The following is a 23,180-nucleotide window of genomic DNA, read 5'->3' on the forward strand; positions in this document are numbered from 1 at the left end:
TACTTGAACAGTCAGTGAGAGCATTTATTGCCTGATACATGTTTCGTGACTTTTATGGCTACATATCAAAAAAGCTAAGCTGATACTAGATCATTCCCTAAAATCACCCTAACCTAAAATGTTCCTTTTTTCACCGTTTCATGAGGAAACACTGTGTTACCCTGAAAATTGCAATCGTTTTGAAAAAAAGGAACTTTAAAATATCCTTGTGGGCTTGACCATAGATTACTCGCAGAACAAGAACAAAAAAGTGAGCAAAATAAGACAGTTAACAAAGAAAGCAAACCCCTTCCCCACATCACCCCACCCCTCCCCAAAGAAAAGGAAGAAATTAATTGTTAGAATATTATTAATATATAGACTTGGTTCAAACAACCTGAAATAAGGTTTAGCGATACCCCAATCCCATATCTGTACACACAATTTACACTCCATCGGAATTGTTTTAAATTATGTTGTCTTATATTTAAACCAGATAAATGATCTTCTACAAACTGAAGAAGAACCATATTTTCAGGATTAAAAATCCTGTCTCAGTTCTTTAACCTTACAGTCAAGTATGTGTTGTTATATTAATTAACGACTACCGGAAATCAAGATAATACAAGTGCCACAATCTTCTGTTTCTTCTTCTTCTTGGTCACGAGAATCTCTTCGTACCTTTCGCGTCCTTTGACTATTCTTTGGCTCAATCCTGATGGAATCGATACATTGATCAGTATTGGTCGTCATGATGTCACCAGCTGGTATCATCACTATGGTTGTATTGGTATGGGTCAGCAGCTATTATTGAAGAAATATATAATTAAAAAATCTGAGTCATTCGTTGTCGGCTACTTTTATTTTAGAGAAAATTATAAATGAGAAACCAAATTGAGCCTAGAAACTGTTAAAAACTATTTTTAGAAGAAAACTCAAATTCCAAAATATTTTAGTCAAAAAATCAAACTCTAACATCTCCACGTCAGCAAATCTTATTATACAAAATAGAATCAAAGGGAAGCCGTTGTGATACAACACTTCCCTCTCTATCCCCTGCTTCCTGATAAGTGGATTTTCTGTACCTTATCGGATGGATCATAAACCTCATGGAAAAACATGGGAAGCATTTGGTCTTCATTATCCAGATCCATGTCTACAGGTATGTTGTCAAGAGAGATGAAGTAGCAAGCGCTCGTTGTCAGATTTTTGATCATCATCATATTCTATAATAGAAAGAAACACCAAGAAGAAGAAGAAGAACATTATCAAACTTCTTAAGAAAGCATTCCTTAAAGGAGCTGGTTGAGATAAGAGCGTTAAATTACTCCCACTCCAGCTCCACATTGAAGTAAACAAGTCTACAATTAGTAGTAATATCTTCAAAGTGCATCAATGTTGATAAAATTACTGAATATTAAATGAATAAAGTCAAAACAATGTGAACATTTAGCCATATAGGTCACCAGCAGTTTCATTGAAGATGTGATGTAGACCTGGGATTATATAAACTCTATAGGCTGATGAACAAATAATTCTCATCTACTATATTTGTTGTCTCACCACCTCTATATGGAAAATGATACATTTTAATGTTTTGGTCATTGTGGTTTATTATGGTTATATCAGTTACTATAGCAACGATTGCCTTGCAGGAGAGGTGAAAAGCTGCCCGTTTGTGCGTTTGTGTAGTTGCGTTTTGGGGGTGCTTCTGTTATACTCTTGCTGAACGGTCGCTTGTCCTCAAACTTGACACAGTGGTAGGAAGACACCCCTTGCTATAAACTTGAGTCTGGCAGACTTTCAAAAACGAAAGGTCTTAGGTCAAGTTAAGTAAAATGGATGTTTGTCTAGTTTACTTAAAGTGACTTGCAACCTTCACAAGTTAAATAGGAATACCATGAATATGAACGGTGTTTTGGAAGGTATCACGTATTGCGCGTTGAAATATGAAGATGCCATGCTAACTGACGTCAAATGCCAAAATGCATCACTTATGTGCTGATATATGTAAACAATCTTGTTTACAACTTTACCAAATATATCGAACGCCAACTTTGGTAGGAAGGTGTCCCGTGATAGGAAAGTGTGCGTTGAAGACCTTCAGAATGAAAGGTCAGACTGGGGTCAAATGTGGGATGAGCGAAAAGTTATTTTCTGCTATGTATACAACGACAAACGTAATCAAGTTAAGTATTATCAAAGTACATGGTTACTATGACGACTAAGGTCAGCACACAGGTGGTAACAGTTAACCATCGTTTCATTCAGTACTATTATGTATCCAATAATCAGTTGTTGATGATGGGTGGTTGGGATGAGATATGCAACTTTGTGGTTTATCAGCATGTTTTTCCGCTATTTAAATATTATATGTTGTCGGCCAAAAACAGATGTAATTGGTGAAAAGGGGAACTTGTTCTCCTTCCTCCACCGTACAAGAATTCTGATAACAACTGATAACAAAGTCTCTAATCGAAGGCACTGTATTGTGGATCAATTTCCATTTAATATAATATGAATTAAACTTCTGATCGAGTATCCTACTTTGTTCAAGTGAATCTTATTTTGAGTTATATCGCTATGTTCGGTACAGATACCGACCAAACAAAACATGCATCAACGTTTTTTACCTTTTCATAGTCTATGGTGATGGTGTATCCGTCATTCACATTCTCTACGGTCAGAATATTTCCCTCAAGCGTCACTTTCTCGTTTCGTGGTACACCATCATACATTTCAAAAGCAATTTCCTGTAAGGATAACAATTTATTTAATTCATATTGGAATGATATCTACGATGTTTTGGCACGAAATAACCCATGTCTTGTACATTCCCATATCCCTTCCACTATATTGTTTTCATGGATCGATGTAAAAGTAACTTTTGATTAACACGTCCAGACAGCAAATGACTTCAGTCCTACATTGTTTTCGGCTTTCTTTTTGTTTTTCATCGAATTGACGGAAGACCGTTCCTTTATTTACCCTGGTTATAACGATTTGATCGTCATCTCTCGTCGTCAAGTTGTTCACATACATTGATTTCCTTTACTTTTCATATTGTTTTGCATTTAATTGTCGTTAAGATTCCTTGAATTTTACTAACCCTGATTAAAACTACTTGATCTCCATCTCCCGTCGTCAAGTTGTTCCCAACCTTTGGATTCTGCGCAGAAAACACTAAGTAGAACACACCAAATGATAACACCAACAGAGTGACAAGTGTCACTGTTACGGCGATAACATATTGTTTTGCACTTAATTGTCGTTAGCTTTCTTTACTTTGACTTACCCTGATTATAACTACTTGATCTTCATCTCCCGTCGTCAAGTTGTTCACAACCTTTGGATTCTGCGCAGAAAACACTGAGTAGAACACACCAAACGATAACATCAACAGAGTGACAATTGTCACTGTTACGGCGATAACATAGAGGTTTGTCTTACTCGGCTCCTGTGACTGTATACAGTGGAAAGACATGAAAATCACTTGTTAATGCATTAGTTGACATGTTACTTTTATTATGCTGGATAAATCTAAAAAATCTGAAAATGTGTTCTAAAAGTATTTGCTTTTTACAGTACGCGACAACTACACATTTCTATAGCTCAGTTGGGGAACGATATATCAGTTTTACGGAAACCAAACTCAATCATTGTGACATTGTTACAATATCTATGTTTCCTGTACAACTAAGAATTGATTCGGCAAAAACTCAACTGTAGCAAAAGAAATAATATCTCAAACAAGTCGTTTGTACTTTAAGTTTGTTTCGAAAACTTGTTTCCAAGCATAGGAGGAATTTGATTAGACCCGCTTAATGTTATTGTTTGATGCCGGTACCCGTAGGGAGGACAGTTAAGGAGAAGCAAGCACTACCCTTACCGGCATCCTATGTCGTTATCATGATCATGATCATCAATATTATTATCACTTTTATCATCACTATTATCAACTCTATTATCATTATCTACTATTTACTAATATCAGGGGATAGCTATATATATTAATTAACTGGATTTCACAAAGGCGTTAACTTAACATGATTTCTAAAATATATCCATGCTTTCAACTTCTTCATTTACTTGTCAGCAACCGGCCCTCCTTGCCTTCCCATCCGACCCTCCATGCTACCCGCATTTTGCGATCGGCAATAAAATATTAATGAATTCAAATTTCTATTTGCTATATCGATAAAAAAATATATATATATTTAAATACTGAAGTCAAAATGGTACAGTGTGTTTCTCAAAACCACCTTTTGTATATTCGTCAGAACGGGGACGAATTATGGTAGTCATTCAGTTTCATCCATACCATTGTACTGTTTATATCATAAGTTTTGTTTGGGTTAAATTATACTCAGACCCTTTTGGTCTATTGTAACCTACCCTTTCTCTATGTATATATCGATAAGAAAATGAGCTGTTATTTTCAACAGAACATAACTAAATGGAGGGGAGAAAATCGCTTTCAGTTTAGGACTGCAACTCTGATGCCATTCAACTAACCAACAATTTTCCTCTCGTTACTACTCACTTATTTGCTTTAATCTAGTCGCCTTTAAAGACACAATCAGATCATAAAATCTGATCCTCTGATGACAAGAACAATGAGGTTCATCTAGGCATAAGCAAAGTACTAAAATTTTGTCTGAACTAACATTAATCTTTCAAACGGCATAGCATCTATCGACTTTCTCTTGCCGTGAGTTTATAAGCATTTCCATGGCGGGAATGAAGGATTCGACAAAATGACCTGACAAGGAAATCCCACAAGCTTTTAGTAGCTTCCTTGTGTAATCCCTTCAACCATTTATTATGTTTAAATCTCTGGTCTGAACACATCACTGTAAATTCTTTGAACATTGTTGGTTGAAATTGAATTGAATAATTAATGCAATTCATTAAATTTACTTGTCAATTTTGATGTTACATATTGAGCAAACTTGTAAATAGTCCAGATTTGAGTTTGCAAGTGTTGATTATGACACGGATAAAATGTCTGGACGACGAAAACGTTACTTAATCGAAAAAGTATACATTCATTACTCGTAATATTTAACGCTCATCCGAGTGGTGAAAAAATCTACAAAAGGCTGTGAGTTGGCTTGATCAATTAAAAACACATTTTGAATGAGCTTTGAAGTAGTTATTTGCAATTGAAACAACAAAGAAAATAAGAGAAAAGCTTGAGTGATTTCCTTACCTGATACGCAGGAGGTGAATCCATCACCACGGAAAGATCTTTTCCTCGCATCTCTTGAGCCATAGCGATGAAATATCTTGCAGCGATTTTTGGCACAACTGTTAACCAGGCGAAGAATTCGTAAGTGTAGCTGGCGCTTATTAGGTTCTAGTCACCATCCCAGCTCCTTTTATCCTTTCTGAGATGCTTACTTTTCTCTTAAAATCCTAGTTACATGTGTTCCTGACGTAAGTGATTTAACAGAGGACCGGATCCATGTTATATTTAGTTTTCAACATTTTAAAGGATTTATTAAAGATTTGATGACGCTGGCTGGGTACCTGGGACCTATAGAAACACATATTATTGTCAAATAAATAATATAAAAACAGCCAAATCGACCCTGGTATCTTTGTACCATCATACTTCTCGGAAATCCCCAAGATCAACCATAGGTCACCGGTACTAAAGAAAAACAAAACATGTTGATACTAAATACAGCTGTTATCCGCTACACCAATAGGGGCGTATATACTTTTATTAATAGCGATTGTGCCAAGGTTTGTTCGTAAGTAAAGGTAAGAAATTGTAAGCGTGGGTGGCGTTTATTATGTCAGAGTCACCATCCTAGCTCCTCTTAAACTTTCCATTGGACGTCCTTCCTAAAGATCCCAAACATTCCCATTCCTCCTTCTTCAAGTGAAGGTCTGCTTGCAGTGGCGTAGGAAGGTACTTTTGAGTGGGGGGGGGACTGAAGACTGATGGCAGGCCTGGGGGAGGGGTCTAAGGGGAGGGGGTGTCCCCCTCCCCTTTGGATTTTTTTTGCATTTCCAGGTGGCCTCAGATGCAATTTGGTGCAATATAGCACACTTCAACACCCAATCCATTTTGTAAATAATTTTGCATTTTCACCTGGCCTTATAGATGCAATTTGGTGCTCCAAATGAGATTTTTTTTCTCATTTGGAAATGAAAAAGGGGTTTTCTGACTCGCGGAGCGGGGGGCGGAATGATACTTCCGCCCCCCATATTTTTCACTTGTGGGGGGGCTGGCGCCCCCAGCCCCCCGGTTCCTACGCCCTTGTCTGCTTAAACGACCCCAAGGCCACATCGCCTCATTCATCAAGCCAGGGTCTGCCTCTTTGCACGTTACTGTAATGTCTTCCCGTTAGCCTACTGTAATGTATTCCCGCTAACCTTCTATTGTACTTTTTCTAACCTCAGTGACCTCACTCAAGAACCTTTAGAAACTTTAACGTGGATTGTATGGAACGTCAAAACCGACAAAAATGCAGATACAAATTATGTAAACCTAAGTCATTATATGAACACAAAATTATCGCCACATAATGACCAAGAACAATTTAAGTCCTTATATTGCACTAATAGCACCTCCACATAATGAACAAGAACATTTTACTTATCATGCGATCCTAACTCTGCCACATAATGACCGCCAATACCGACAATAGTCCTTATGTGGGGATCTTGCATGTCGCCACATAAGGACTCACGTACATCGTTAGTCCTTATGTGGGGCTGCTATTAGTGCCACATAAGGACTTAAATTGTTCTTGGTCATGATGTGGCGATAACTTTGTGTTCACATAATGACAAAGGTTTACATAATTTTTTAATGCATATTTGTCGGCTTTGGCTTCCCATGGAATTGAATATAATGATTATGGCGATGATTATTTTTAGTTTAATAAAACCGGATTTAAAAAGGGTTTGTGTGGCTAAATCATATGTCGATTACATGTTTTGAAAGTCGACATACGGCTTGATACACACGCGAGGAATGCATCGAGATGTTTTTAATGTTTTTTGCGCTTTATAAGAACGGTATGTCATCATTATTATTATTATTATTATTCGAGTTAAAAGTGCTTTCAATGTCATTCATCTAAAAATATGGACTTTACTTGTTCCAGGAACCTGAACATAGCTCACTGATCGCATAAATTTGCATACAAGGCAACTGTGTTGGAACAAGCGCAATTATCTATCGCAATTATTAAGAACATCAATAAAGGCGGCTGAAAAACAAGTGTATAGCAACCATTAACACAGAAACTCAAACAAGCCCACTCAGGTTTGTTCAGGGTTTTATGTTTCGAAAAGGTAAAGAGAAATACAAATAATTGTTCGAAACACAGAATAATCTAATTGTAAATGTTAAACTTTGGCACTGCGCCGATGATTAAAGAAACTAAAAAAGAAGCACACCCAGCTATTGTCACTAACTTTAAGGATGGAACCGATTTTGATGAACACCTGAACAAACTAGAAACAACACTTTTCTTAATGTTAACTCATATACAGAACTTAAGAGGTTACAACTTGAGCCACATAAGCTGAAGTTTGGAATGTTGTATTTATTTCATTTTATTGAAATTGTTTTGTTCATTTTTCTGATGGAGCTTTACTTTAAAAGAGACACAAACTCAACACCCAAAGATATGATTCTCTTTGGGAGATATCACAGATTTGAATGATTCTTCACACACAAGGCTGAAGACTTGATCAAGTCTAAATATGACATCATCGAGCCACTTGTGTTTCAATTTGTTAGCAGTTAACATTGGACAATTTTTGTTTTAAATTTGGTTCGAAGGAAGCTTTTATCTTTCATCACGAGTCAATAACATGTGTTTAAGCTCGACTGACGACATGCATACATGAGGAAGGATATATTAGCTATAAAGGCTATCAATGCCAGACATGGAGAAAATATGAACCTTATTTGAACCGTATTTTTTTTAAATTTGGTTTGAAGGAAGCTTTTATCTTTCATCACGAGTCAATTACACGTGTTAAGCTCGACTAACGACATGCATACATGAGGAAGGATAGATTAGCTACAAAGGCTGTCAATGCCATTCATGGTGAAAATATCAACTTTATTTGAACCAGGAAACCTGAACTCAGTTCAAAGTCAGAGCACTTTATTTAAACACACTGAAGACGGAAGTAAGTTTTCAGATTCCAGGGAGCTGTATCTCATACCGCATAATACATATTTTAATGATTCTTCACACGCAGGGCTGAAGACTTGATCAAGTCTATATTTGACTCACCGAGCCACATGTGTTTCAATTTGTTAAACTATTCTTACTTTTTGCAATGTTTGTCGAGATAGAAAGATGTTTGCCAACATCTTTATTAGAAACCTAGAGAAAACTTGAAACCACACACGTGCATGGTTACGTTTCATTGACGATATTTTCATGATATGGACCCATGGCGAGGCAAATCTAAAACTCTTCATGACATAAACTCGTTTCATGACACATTACTGCAGAGTCTTCTGTACATGACGTTCACTTCCTGGACACCACTGTGACCCTACAAAATGGTTCACTCAAAACACACTTGCTAAATAAACCCACGAACAAGCACAACAACATTTTACTAATCAGTTGCCATCCACGTCACTGTACCAGAAATACTCCGTACAGTCAAGCCTTGCGCATTCGACTCATTTGCTCCTCTGAAGTCGATTTTGATTCCCTCACCAAAGAACTGTCACAACATCTTCTATTTTCAGGGTACTATTGAAAATGCCATCAAAAAGGCTAAAGCTTAAAAGCAAACCCCGTACCGAAATATTGACTTAAAAAACTCGTCAAACCAGTTCCAAAAGGGTACCATTGGTTACTGAATTCCACCCTGGTCTCCCTCCACTGGCTATCATTCAGAAGAATTTTCATCTACTTCAAGGCACCGAACGCCTGAAATCAGTTTTCCCAGAATTACCTGTCATCGCTTTTAAAAGACCCAGCAACCAATGGGATATCTTAGTTCGGGCATCCTTTCGGGATGACACCCCATTAGGGGAAAGCCCAACAGAAACCATAAGATCATCGCCCTGTACACAAAATTGCAAAACGTGCTTACTTGTCGATTCGATTGGGGCCTTTCAGATCAACCAAGCAAAACGCACGTTCCAAATTCGGCACAAAATTAACTGCCTATCCAAAAATGTCATTTACCTTATACTGCAATATTTGTAACTAACAATACATTGGAGAGTCAAAAAACACTCTTAGAATGAGAATGACACAACATAGATCGGCGATCAAAACAAAATAGATCAACCAACCTGTTGCAAATATACGAAGATCTAGAGAGGACATGGTTAAAAAAATATATTACGTACGTACATAATGATACTACGTACGTACGTAATAATTATCACGTACGTACGTGATAATACTACGTACGTACGTAATAATATCACGTACGTACGTGATATGTTTTACGTACGTACGTGATAATTACTACGCACGTACGTAGTGTTATTACGTACGTACGTAATAATTACTACGTACTTATGTAGTGATTATCACGTACGTATTTAATAATTATAACGAATGTAGGCCTACGTATAGGCCTACACTCTAAAACCAACCTGGTGAAATTTTACCAGGAGTTGCGTTTATATGCTACCTTATATATCCTGGTTGTTTTCACGAAGTTGCCTGGTGAATGAGACTTTAACAAAATCCTGGTAGATATAACCAGGAAAGCCTGGTTAAATTTCGTGGTGAAATTTTGACACTGTCCTGGTTAATATCCATGGGTATTCACCTCATTCCTTGTGATATTAACCAACATTTACTGGCTGATGCTTATACTATCCTGGTTAATATCATGAAATATTTCACCTCTTTCCTGGTCAAATTTACCACACTTTTCCTGGTTGGTGCTAATACTATCCTGGTTAATATCACAGAATGTTCCACCCCTTTCTGGTTAAATTAAACATTTCCTGGTTGATGTCACCATTATCCTGGTTAATATTAAGCTGACTTTCCACCTTATTCCTGGTTAAATCACCTCTTTCCTTGTCAATATGCCACCTTATTCTCCATTTAAGTTGCAATGCATTCAAATTGAGAAAAAGCAAAACATAAATTATAAAACAACATCATCAATGTTACTGATAGCTAACTTTATTTGCATCTCCATTACTTTTGAATTTTGAGTACTAAGTGAACTTTTGCAATTTAGTTTGATTCCTCAGATATTAATACAATGAATTAATATAAGAAATGCAATACTGAAATCAAAATTTTGAGGACATATTTACAGCATAACCATCGTCACATGCTGAAGCTCTGATTGCTCGACATCAACTGTGAAATGTAGCAGGGATACCAAGCCCTTGATCAGCACTTTTGCACAAGGATACAACTTGAAAATCACTTGAACAGTTTTCAGTACAGAACAAGAAATGGACCCTATACCTGTCTCTTGAAATACTTGATCAAAGCCTCTCTCCCAATAACCTTTGTTACGACAAAATTCAGCCCTGTGTCAGTAGCTTCTTTTCTTTAAAGGTATGCTGTATTAGCCCCAAATATGCTAGATATTCAAATGTGGTCACCTTTGGTCAGAATTCTTAAACTGTTTTATTACAACCCTTTGAGGAAATTTTCCCATTCAGTCATCTTGTGTGTACCTTAAAAATGTCTGAGAACATAGGAAGGTGCTTTTTGAAAACTTCTTGCCATTATAGCGTGCTATATTTGGGGCATATACTGACTACCATTAAACCAGATAGGAAGGTCTTAAAAGATCTTTGTTCACATTGTTGTTGATAAGGATGACCTAATACCAAAAAAAAATTTAATTTAATTATTTACTTATTGGTAATTAATTCATATTTTTAATTTAATTACAATTATGTTTACCACTTTGCACAGGCAAACCGAACATCTGCAAGATAATAATTAGGCTTCCAACAATACCATTAATGTTTTAGTAATAAGCTCATCGTTGGACCTCACATACAGTACTTGTGCAAATTATTTTAACTCCAATAGAAAGTGGTAAGTTAAGCTTATTATAATCACAAGAAAGATTAATTTGAAAAGATTTTGAGCTAACAATTAAGTAGTTAAAGTATAAACCAAAGTGACCTTGAACATGAAATTTGTGATACTCCGACCCCGAATGACCATAATTATGATCACGTTTTGCATACATCCACATGTCCGTCCGTGGACCAAACAATTAACCAAACCAAACCCCTAAATGACCTTCGACATAAATTCCTGAGCACTTCCACAAGTCTCTTCATCACAGGCCATCTCTATGCAAGTTTCATTGAAGTTGTACCAACAGGTATTATCAATTGTGGACAGAGAGATCAATTGAAATGCAAAGCATCAAATTGTTTCTCATAAAAACAGCTACAATCACATTCTTGATGTGCATCATCCAAGCCAAAGACATCCTTTCACTATTGCAAAGCTGCGTTACTTGGTAGCCTCTCTCAATTTCTCATTTTCACCTCTTCCAGTTTGTACCAATCTAGGAAAGGAATGAAACAATTAAAGTATTAAATGGTGTGTTAACGAACTAGAATGAAAAGAAGATTAATCGCTTTCTTCCGTCTAATAGTTTTTGCGCCATGCTTTTTGAAAACCTGGCTTGAAAACCAATGGCTATCATGGCTGCTCTTAGTCGAGACACGTCTGTTCAGCTTCACTTAGATTCCAGTGAAGGAAAGTCAATTCTATTTAAACTGTTGAAGGAGAGATTCATCGATCCAAGAGAGCATCTTACGGCGGTTCAGGAACTACCAGGTAGAGTATGGGATGTAACCTTCAAAACCGTAGATTTGAAGAAGAAGTTTTGGCCTGCTCTGTCCAGCGCAGATTGCTGCACTGCGACTACGTACACTGGTTGCACGACGCTTGTTACTGTGTTACATGTACAGTATGAATTGGGGGTCAACGTTGTGAGGTACGTTCTAGGCCGATACGGTAAAGTAGTAAGCGGTCGTTTCCTCACACTCGCCGACTACCCACAGGTGTTTAATGGGATTCGACAATACCAGGTGGAAATAACAAAGGATATTCCCTCATCTTTAAGACTCGGTGGAAGGAACTGCTGGGTTAGATACAGAGGCCAGCCAAGAACCTGCTTGAAATGCGGATTAAATGGTCACGAAGCAAAGAACTGCGACCAGATCAAATGTTACAACTGCCATGAATTTGGACATACAGCGAAAGATTGTACTACAGAAGTCAAATGCACGGTATGTGAAAAGTCGGGGCACACTTCTCGTAACTGCCTAATTTCATTTGCAAGTAAGATCAGCCCTACCGCCAGAGCTTGGGTTAAGGGCCCTGCTGTCCTGCAACAAGAAGCAGAAACAGCCGAAAAAAGTGATGAGATAACGGCAAAAGGATCTGATGGTGACACCAATGCCGAGGTAACGGAATCTATGTCATCAGCCTCAAGTTATTGGGCCACCCCCCCCCCCCAAGCTGAATCCCTCGACACCAATGCCAATATGGACGATGATCATGGTATGACCCAGGACCCACAAAATACAGAAGAGAGTCTACCCATCACAGAAAGTCAGACGAATCTGTTCGAAAACGCAGAGGTAATTGAATCTAAGTCATCAGCCTCAAGTAATTGGGCCACCCCCCAAGCTGAACCCCTCGAAGAATCTAACAGTGGAAGAATGAAATGTCAACCACCACCGAAAATATCGTCACAAGAGGACAGTGTTGAAGCTAACTCTTCCCGTCCCAGCTCAAGAACAAAGAGAAAAAGTGCTTCTCAACCTGAGTCAGTCAAGAGATTGGAGAGATCAAGGTCAAGCCTTCGCTTCCCCGCCGAGGACCCATGCGACAGTGTAAAGATGACTCAAATTTTCTTAGAGGACGAGCCATGGCACTCGTGTTATGCGAAGGGGTGCCAGGAAAAATTTTCCAGGTATGATTTATTGATAGAACACGCGTCCAAAACCCACCCTAAGCTGAAACCTGCAAAGTATCCCTGTGCCTTAAAGTCATGTAAGTTCACGTGTGAGTCCCCCCGGGATTGGATCACGCACATGGCTGAAGAGCACCCACAATTTGTGAGTCAAAAGGAGACAGAATTTTTCGACGGGTATTTTTTAAAGAATGCCTGAACAAATCAAAGATTTTCACTCATCTTGTTCAGTTTGAGCGTACCTCATTAACAACGACTACTTTTGTTTCACTCAACGTAAATAGACTACGGGACAACCAGAAATGTTCACAGATTCCACAACGGACCAAGATTTTTAAATTTAATATCATACTGTACATGTCGTGTTTATTTTATGTAGTGCTGTATAATCCAGTTAGTACTGAACCTGGTGTTTTTAAACATCAAGGCTGTGCTTTCTATAACAGCAGTTTATGGGTCTTTAACATCACTTATAATCTTACTGATTGTTGTAGGGCTGTATATGTGCTGTATATGTCATGTAGGGCTGATCCTGAGTTTTTCAAGCGCCATTGTTGTTCTTCCCATAACAGTACTTTACGGGTATTTAACGCCAATTATAATCTTATTGATTGTTGTAGGGATGTTCATCCCACCACCAACGTCCTAGAATTGATCGGATCTATTCCCCGAAAGAATTTGTTGTTAACAAAGCGACTACGTCGCCGATCCCTTATTCTGACCATAGACCTGTCCAGGACAATATGGAAGAATTACGGGCTTACTATAAGCTATGGTCTACTCCGAATACTAATTTTAATGCTTTAGGTGATTGGTGGGAGAGTGTTAAAACTAGAACTAAAATGCTTGCTTGCCGTTCGACAGGGTACTCGCATTGCTCGTCAGAAAAGAAAACAGCTCACAGAGCTCCAAAGTCTTTGTTTAACTTCAAATTGCCATGGCATTACCCGCTGATAACATAAACATTGAACGGAGTAATCCAGATGTCAACCATCTGGTACATACTCCATGTAAATACTTTGATATTGATTCTTTTAACAAGTTATGTCTAGCAAACAAAGCCGGTTTCACGATATTCCATCATAATAGCCAAAGTCTTATCAAAAATTTCAACGACATAACAACTTTTATCTCATTATTAAGTAACGACTTTTCCATTATTGGTTTCACAGAAACGTGGTTCAATAAACGTAGTTCCCCCCTTACTCAATTAAATAACTATACTCTAGTAGAAAATCACCGTGACGAGAGAAGGGGTGGCGGGGTCTGCTTGTTTGTTAATAATAATTTATGTTTTAAGGAGCGGGTAGATCTCTCCATTTTTAATGAGAGTATTGAATCTATATTTATAGAAGTAACTGAAACGCATACTAAGAAGAAACTGATTATTGGTTGTATTTATAGACCACCCAGCGGTTCAATTGACGATTTCAATTTCAATGTACAACATAAATCTAATATAATAAGTCATCACAATTATGATTCATATATAATGGGAGATTTTAATATTGATTTATCTGATGTAAACAAATCAACAGGTTTTCTTAACTTATTGTAATCTACCGGATTCAATCCTACAATTACTAAACCCACTCGTATCACTGCAACCTCAGCAACTATACTTGATAATATTGTAACAAATATCGAATCCACAACCATACCAGGAATTCTTGTAACCGATATTAGTGATCATTTTCCAATATTCCTTTTGATTCCTACCAAGAATAACAGACCAATGAACTTCATGTACAGGCGAAATTATAAACCAGATAACATCAGGTGTTTTAACTATGAAATTGAAAACAAAAACTGGAACGATGTTTTAAGCCAAACTGATGTTAATGCTGCTTACGACACTTTCTTTGATTCCTTTAATTACACCTGTAATAATTGTTTTCCAATATGTTATGTAAGCAAAAGGAAACGACGTAAAAAGAAACATCCATGGATTACAACTGGAATGTTGAAATCTATCAAAAGAAAGAACATGCTCTTTAAAAGTTATTTAACAGCACCTACTGATGTTAACAAGGCTACGTATAAGCATTATCGCAATAAGCTTAACCATATTATTAGATTTTCTAAAAGATTGTATTTCTATGATAAATTCAAAAATAATAGAAATAATGTAAGTGTAACTTGGAAAACAATTAACGAAGTTCTAAACACCAACCGAAAAAAGGTGGATATCCTGCTGCTTTTAAAACTGGTGATCGAGAAATCAGCAACGAGAATGACATTGCCAGCTACTTTAACAAATATTTTGTAAACATTGGACCCTCACTTGCAAGAAACATTACAAATAAAGGTAGTACAGAATATCTTATTCATAATAATAACAGAAACAGTCAATCTATGTTCATTAATCCTGTCAGTGAGGAAGAACTTTCAATAGTTGCTATTTCCAGCCTGAAACCAAAAACATCAGCGGGATATGACGATTTTAAACCAGATATAATAAGAAATGTTATTCACTTTATCGCCAAACCATTGACTTATATTTGTAATTTATCTTTTACTTCTGGTACATTTCCAGATAAACTAAAGATTGCTAAGGTTATACCAATTTTTAAAAAGGTGACCAAGATGTATATGAAAATTACCGTCCTATTTCTTTATTATCATGTTTTTCAAAAATTATTGAAAGGCTTATGTACAATCATATCGATAAGTTTCTAACCAAGTTTAATATCCTGTGCAATGATCAATATGGCTTCCGCCCAAAGCATTCTACAGAACTTGCTTTGGCAAATGCCATTGAAAAAAATATGTACTAGTCTTGATAACACCAAAATATGTATTGGAGTGTTCCTTGATCTCTCCAAGGCATTTGATACTATTGACCATACCATTTTGCTAAGTAAATTATCTTTGTATGGTGTAAGGGGAACAACCCTTGACTGGTTCAGCAGCTATTTATCCAATAGACATCAATATACTTCATATAAAAACTCTGAATCCGAACACGCTGTAACCCGTTGTGGTGTTCCACAGGGCTCAATATTAGGACCACTGTTGTTCATTATATGTCAATGACATTTGCCAGGTGTCAAAAATTGCCAAGACTATACTGTTTGCTGATGATACCAATATTTTCTTCGAGTTCGAAAACGTACATAGAATACATGATACTGTCTCTACTGAATTAACTAAATTTACTAACTGGTTTGCTGCTAATAAGTTATCACTTAATGCAGACAAAACTAACTATATAGTATTTAATGGAAGAGGAACGCTTAACTGGAGTAATGACATAATAATGGACGGTAAAGTAATTAAACAAGTATCAACTACTAAATTTCTAGGGGTTAATATTGATAGTAAACTTTCATGGAGTGACCATATTACAAAAGTTTGCACCAGCGTTGCAAGAGGTGCAGGAATTTTAGCAAAGCTAAAACATTTCCTCCCCCAGAATATACTCAGAATACTTTATCAAACTTTAATAGCACCACATCTGTATTACTGCTTGATTATCTGGTCTGGTACAAGTGTTTCTCATTTAAGTCACCTTAAAATACTTCAAAAGAGTGCAATTCGTCATATATCTCACGCAGCACCGCGTGAACATACAAGCCCCCTCTTTAAGAAACTCAATTTATTGAAATTAGATGACATTATAAAAGTTAATATTGCAACATTTACATACAAGGCTTGGAATGGATCATTACCAATCAGTTTTCGAAATTTTATAAATAGCAACACGGATTTCCATAATCATAATACCAGAACGGCTAGCAACGCACATTATAAATCATATAAAACACGCACTGGTATGTTAAGCCTCAGTAACCGTGCAACCAAAATTTGGAATTCACTGTCAATAACTTTAAAAACTAAGAAAACAAGCTCCACATTTAGTAAATGTCTTACTAAAGAAATTATCATGTCTTATAAATTATGATTTAGCTGCATAGTCGCATAGCAGCATATTCACATATTGAAGCGTATACGTATTGTTATTAACATTATTTTCACTATTTTCTATCTTTTCTTCATGGGAGTCTTCTGTTTTATTAAGCCAGCATAGGCTTTTCAGAAGACTTCCATCCACATTGTAATATTTATGTGAAAAAACAAATAAATGAATGAATGAATGAATGAATGAACCTAACCCTAATTTAATCTTGGAATAATTCACTGAGTTGGTCAGTCTTACTTCTGTTTGGGTTTGTTTTCCACAGGGCATTTATGTGGTTTCTAACCCTAGGCTCCTTTGACGTTTAGTAACCTGTTAGGTTAGGTTTGTGTGTAAAGTAGGCTAACCTTATACTAATACTAGCTGATACCATGTAGTGATTTGAGATTAGCAACATTGACTTGAATTTGACATGGTAGTTATTATAATAAATGGGCTAGCTGTTGATACAGGAGGGCTACACAATATGATTGATTATCAACATACAATTCCACGTTTATACTTTTAAAGTCATTTTCAAGGCTAAAAATAAACCTCAAACAATTATCTGTAGGGTAGGGTAGTCCTGTCCTACCCTTACCTAGCCTATAAAATGTGAGTAAAATCAGGGAGTTGTTCTAACAAATACCTTGTATAATATCGTTCGCCCAGCTATTAGTATTACCCTGGCTATATGTGCATAGGCTGGGGAGTTTAAGTGATCGACCAGGGAGTTGCCGTAACATCATCTTGGACCGACAGCGGCAATAGACACTACACAGGCCTTATCACTGGCCTAGCCCATGACCTATCCACGTGAGATTCAATGAACTCAAGCTTAACGTGAGGCCTACGTGAGGTCTAACTCAAGCCAGACCTATTTATGCATTACTTGAGCCTAGGACTAATGATTCGGGAATGAGTTCCAGCACAAAATTGTGGCGGCTTAAGTACAGGCATACCTGTGGTGTTACTGTTAGTCGAACGAACGTACCTTAATTGTCTGTCTCCGGCATGTTTTAGTTAACTAGTCTATAGGCTGCATAAGCTTGACTTCTGACTTCTTGCATGTCGACAAATGTGTTACAGTATATACGTACCGCGTACCCTCACTTCTTACTATCTTCGGTATAGAACGTAAAATTATCACTTACGTACGTAATAAATATTACGTACGTAATATTATTTTTTTTACCATGTCCTCTCTAGGTCTTCGTACAAATAACATCAATCTCCAAAATCATTCAATTGAGAATTTGCGTGTTATTGCCATTGACCAGAACGATTCTTGCACAGATAAATCTGGGAAAGGAAAAGAACTAAACCTAAAGACCACGGCACCTTTCGGCTTAAACATCAGAAACGATTTGCCGTCCCAGAAAAACCAAAACAATTCCTTTGCAATTACGACGGAATCGGATTAAAATAATCTAGGAAATCTTAAAATAATCCGACGCGGATTAAAATAATCCGAATTTCTAAAACTTCTGCTCAATTAAGCAGAAATCAGTTAGTCGCTTGACTTAACAACCATGCCGACAATCTTTTCTATAAAATAGTTTCAATTCCTGCTACTCCTTGTCACTTTCTGTGATCATGCACTGAAGAAGAGATAGTTTTGCTCGAAAGCTCTGCAAAAACCTAACATTGTCTGTTTTACTTCCAATCACTTACCTATATATATATATATATATATATATATATATATATATATATATATATATATATATATATATATATATATATATATATATATATATATATATATATATATATAATATCAACCCCACGTTCATATAACTACAAAGCACCAACGGCTGGAAAGCTATATAGCATCTGTCATGGACACATTTTTACATTCATCCTGCTTAGTTTCACTTTTGATGAAAAGAATATAGTATTATATTACATATAGTCAAAATGGAAGCGACTCAATAGTTTATGTGTTAAACTAAGTACGGTAGTCCAGCAGTATTGACGTTATACCATGTTATCAGTTACGAAACATTTCTCAAATTCATGATAAAATATAGTTGGGATTTTCACGATGCCTTCTCTGTTTGTTTCACTTCTGATATTAATTTGTCACATTATGAAGAAATGATTTGTGTTTTCAAAGTATGCTTATTCATTAAAACTGTTTTCAAACAGTTAAGATTTTCTGAATGCAAATGATAAAGTTAGCTCACCTTGAGATATTGAAGCACTGTTGATTCGCACGGTATTAAATAGTACTTATATATAGAAACCGTCTTCATCGACAATCTAGAAATCGGTTAATGTGTGTTAAGTATATGCAAACACCCACTCCATACATGTCAAACGGTCAAAAAACCTAGTGAATTGGATAGCAGCTCCTACCGAATAACCAACATTGCCAAATAATCAATTGATCATGAACTAAATTCGAACTGCATGGGTCAGTTCGTCGATTTTAAACCCCTTTAATCTCGGTGGTTTTCAAAAATATTTTATATTCTCTCTTAACAAGTATTGGCAGATTGGTATAGCTAGAATCGTGACACATATATAAATAGGACTGAACACTTCAAAAAGATCCGCTTTCGTATTCTCAATTAGAATTATAGCTGGTATATGGAATGAAAAACCACACCGTACCATTGTAACTTCCTGATTAAACTTTGCTGACTTTTTGTTATTCACAGAAGTACCTTTTCACAGTTTATTTTTGTTTACGTTCATCAGACTGTAAGAGCAAAAAGTATGACGTCAGCGATCATTATTTTAATATTTTGTATAGATTCTAATCTCTAAGTCTCCTTTTCTAATAGCAGTATACCTCGGGAAGGATTGAAAACAAAACCTTTCAAGTTTGAATAAGTGTTTCTTTCTGAATCGATATGTAAGAAATTTTAACACAGGATATTGTAACACAGGTATAAGGAAATTTCAACACTGTCGTACCCGATGACAATTGTAGTCGACTTACATATACACAAACACACACACGCACACACACATATATATATATATATATATATATATATATATATATATATATATATATATATATATATATATATATATATATATATATATATATATATATATATATAGGAATAACGGAAAAACTGTTATGCTGCATTTAGAGAAAGGCTGGATCTCGAGGGAGATACAATAATTAAATTAGGTAAGTGATTGGAAGTAAAACAGCCAATGTTTGGTTTTTGCAGAGCATTCGAGCAAAACTAGCTCTTTTTCAGTGCATGATCACCGAAAGTGAATTATTTACTTTGAAGTGCAGTGTGTTCTGCAAAAAAGTGATGCTTCATATACATATATATATATATATATTTATATTTATATATATATATATATATGTATTTTAAATAAGCCTAATTAATATATTTTATATAATTCTAAATATGCCTCAGAATACCCCCATTAAACGTCTCATTGTTTTTTCTGTGCAGTATATGTCACATTTTATTGCTCTTGATGCAACTTTGATGGAAACAAACAATATGTTATGTTTAAGTAATGTGGGCTTCCTTGGTTTCTTTCAACCATGGTTTAGGAGCTACGAGAATAAGGCATTTTTTATTTACAGTTTTACAATTTTCAATTATATCTTACGCACCCAAAAAGATTTACAAACATCATTAGCCCAAAATTACATTCCAATAAACTGTTAAGTATCAACGAGACAAGTTATCTCTATTGCATCTGTCGTATATTGTATTCATTCTTTGACATTATGTCTTTCGTACTTCTTAGATTATCTCACAGGGGCGTATATCCAGGATTTTCCACTAGGGGGGGGGGGGGGCGTCAGGCATGAATGATTGCCGTCCTGGGGGATGGGTCTAAGGGGAGGGGTGGACAATTTTTGCTTTCGAAGCAGGGCTGAAATGCAAAATGGTGCCATATGTGATCCATTTTTCGATCTTAATAATAAACAACATTTCCAGTAAAAATGGACACAAAATGCACAATTTAGTATGGCTGGCATGTCACTTAGTGTTTGTAAAACTTGTGACCGACAGGGAAATCTGGTGATTGCCAAGTTTCACCATCAAAGCCTTTAAGAAATTTATGAATTTTACTTTATAAAGGTCGTCATCAATTTTTTTTTTGCTAAACTTTTTTTTTGGTGACGGCCAATAGGAGGGGGCGCGCCTGTTGCGCCCCCCCCCCCCCCTGGATACGCCCCTGACACATTAAATTACAAAACAAGAACCTTCAATATTGATATCAATATAAAATCAAGTACAATTTCTTAATTTTTTTCTGTTATTTGTTGGAGATCAGCAGTACCATAACATGCTAGAGAATATTCAACAGTTTTACATCAAACCTAAAGGCATTGAAGACCCGCGCACAAAGAAACGTCTGATGCTGATAATCTGACCTAGTTTCGAATGAGGTGTAACATAAGTGTTACACACCACCATCGATTCCAGAAAATAAACATACAGCTTGCTATACCGTCGGTAATTAGAGTAGACACTAGTGTACAGTCAATACATGCAGCTACGGTCATTACCCACAGCAAAATGTACATAGCAGCGATGGACATCTCAGGTCCAGCTGAAGATAACAAGGTGTCATGTTTCATCACTATCTGCATTTTGTAGCGACAAGAAAAAACTTGACTTACAAGCAACAGAAAGTTACTTTCCAGAGGGCCACACGCGGTTTGAGGCGAGTCTTCGATGCCCTTAAGTCTTCTCCCCATTCAAATTTCTTTTCGATCTTCATATACCAGTATTTCTTAGGTTTCAGTTGTTTACAAAAGGAAGTATAAACATAACCAATGTCGTCCTTAGTTTGTCATTATTTTTTTATAAAAAACATCTTCGATTGCAAATCAAGGTATAGTGTTTTGGACCTTCCTTCAATGATCTCAGCAGTACTAGATTCTCACACTCTATGAGAATGCCCTTGCAGTCGCACAGGCTAGTTCATTAGACTAACATAATTGTTTCTTAATGTACTCCTGGCAGTATTAGGGGTATGTATGAATTTGTATTGTCAGATCCTCCTGCAAGCAGGAACTCGCGAAGAAGCCTCATTGGCTTATCAAAGCCGCAAGCTGACCGAAGGCAATCTCTTAGACTCATATTTAAACTCATATTTAGATTATGAATTGTCAACTGTCGACAACTCTGTAACAGGACGACATATATTAATCTTGGAGTAACTCCAACTCGGGTCCCTATGATTGAAAGGCACCGGCGTTAACCACTGAGCTAACACTCCTCGGGCTAACACTTCTGGGGTAATGATTGAAACAAATTATAGTCAGTCTTCTTATTGAGCTGATTCTCCATATCAGGGATGTCACACATATTTCATATTTCTCAACAATTTGCAGTCAATACGGATGCTAAGTCAAGATTTATCATCACACGGAAAAATACCCTACAAAGTAATAAGACTCTTAATAGTTTACAGTGACATAGCAAATAAGATATACGTAGACTGCTTTGATTCTTGTAACAGACTCGTACAGATATAGAAAAACACATTTTAAGTTTAAAAAAAGTGTACACGACATGCTGGGGTGAAATAGACTGTGATCTTTTTTCCTTCATAATTAACGCCTTAAGCAAAAATACATTTTTCAATGCTTTCAATTGAAGCCTTTACCAATATATAATGAGGTTCATAGGTGCAATATCTCGCTTCAGTGACAATGAGTTAACAGCCGAATTGACTGAAGGAACAATATCAGAGTAAAATCCGCTTCTTTGTTAAGTTTTGGTTTAACTACAATTTTGGTTTTGACTTTTTCCTTTAAAAGAGTTCAAACATATATCATAGAGCCTTTTTTGTTTTTCGATTAGGCTAAATCTATGAACTCAATGAACTATCCCCCCTGCCCTTTTCCATTAATGTTGTTAATGATTTGGATTTACCCAGCATAATAAAAGTAACATGTCAACTGAATGATAAATGATTTTCATGTCTTTTCACTGTATATAGTCACAGGAGCCGAGTAAGACGAAACTCTATGTTATCGCCGTAACAGGGACAATTGTCACTCTGTTGGTGTTATCGTTTGGTGTGTTCTACCTCGTGTTTTCTGAGCAGAATTCAAAGGTTGTGAACAACTTGACGACGGGAGGTGACGAACAAATCGTTTTGACCAGGGTAAGTTAAGAAACGGTAGCTTCGGCCAATTCGATGAAAAACAATAAACTAGCCGAAAGCAATGTAGAACTTTCGACATTTGCTGTCTGATTTTGTTATCAATAGTTACCTTTACATTGCTCGATGAATAAAATATGGTGGTATGGATGTGGGAATGTACAATACATGGGTTATTTCGTGCCAAAACATTGTAGATATCATTCCAATCTGAATACATATGAAGTGGATTTTGCCATGTATGATGGTATACCATGAA

The 23,180-nt window shown here is 36.4% G+C and overlaps 1 protein-coding gene and 1 long non-coding RNA gene across 2 annotated transcripts; both read right to left on the bottom strand.

The window, feature by feature from the left end:
- Positions 1-5,489, bottom strand: LOC139980627 (uncharacterized). The gene is made up of 5 exons (XM_071992420.1): positions 5,192-5,489; positions 3,275-3,442; positions 2,613-2,732; positions 1,065-1,205; positions 1-783 (listed from the first exon to the last, which is right to left on the bottom strand). The coding sequence occupies exons 1-5, from the start codon at positions 5,252-5,254 to the stop codon at positions 577-579; spliced, it is 699 nt and encodes a 232-aa protein (XP_071848521.1). The 5' UTR covers positions 5,255-5,489; the 3' UTR covers positions 1-576.
- Positions 5,490-9,502: 4,013 nt separating this feature from the next.
- LOC139980635 (uncharacterized) lies at positions 9,503-19,469 on the bottom strand. Its single transcript, XR_011797604.1, has 3 exons — positions 18,997-19,469; positions 18,003-18,109; positions 9,503-11,490 (listed from the first exon to the last, which is right to left on the bottom strand). It is a non-coding gene; the product is annotated as an uncharacterized lncRNA (long non-coding RNA).
- Between the last annotated feature and the right edge of the window lie 3,711 nt (positions 19,470-23,180).

The sequence above is a fragment of the Apostichopus japonicus genome, chromosome 2 (assembly GCF_037975245.1).
Source record: "Apostichopus japonicus isolate 1M-3 chromosome 2, ASM3797524v1, whole genome shotgun sequence".
NCBI lineage: Eukaryota > Metazoa > Echinodermata > Holothuroidea > Aspidochirotida > Stichopodidae > Apostichopus > Apostichopus japonicus.

Excerpts from the sequence above, each read along its gene's own strand:
- LOC139980627 (XM_071992420.1), bottom strand. The coding sequence starts at position 5,254 with ATGGCTCAAGAGATGCGAGGAAAAGATCTTTCCGTGGTGATGGATTCA. Across the intron at positions 3,443-5,191 it reads ATTCACCTCCTGCGTATCAG|TCACAGGAGCCGAGTAAGAC; the intron begins GTAAGGAAATCA and ends CACTGTATACAG. Across the intron at positions 2,733-3,274 it reads ATCAAGTAGTTATAATCAGG|GAAATTGCTTTTGAAATGTA; the intron begins GTAAGTCAAAGT and ends TTATCCTTACAG.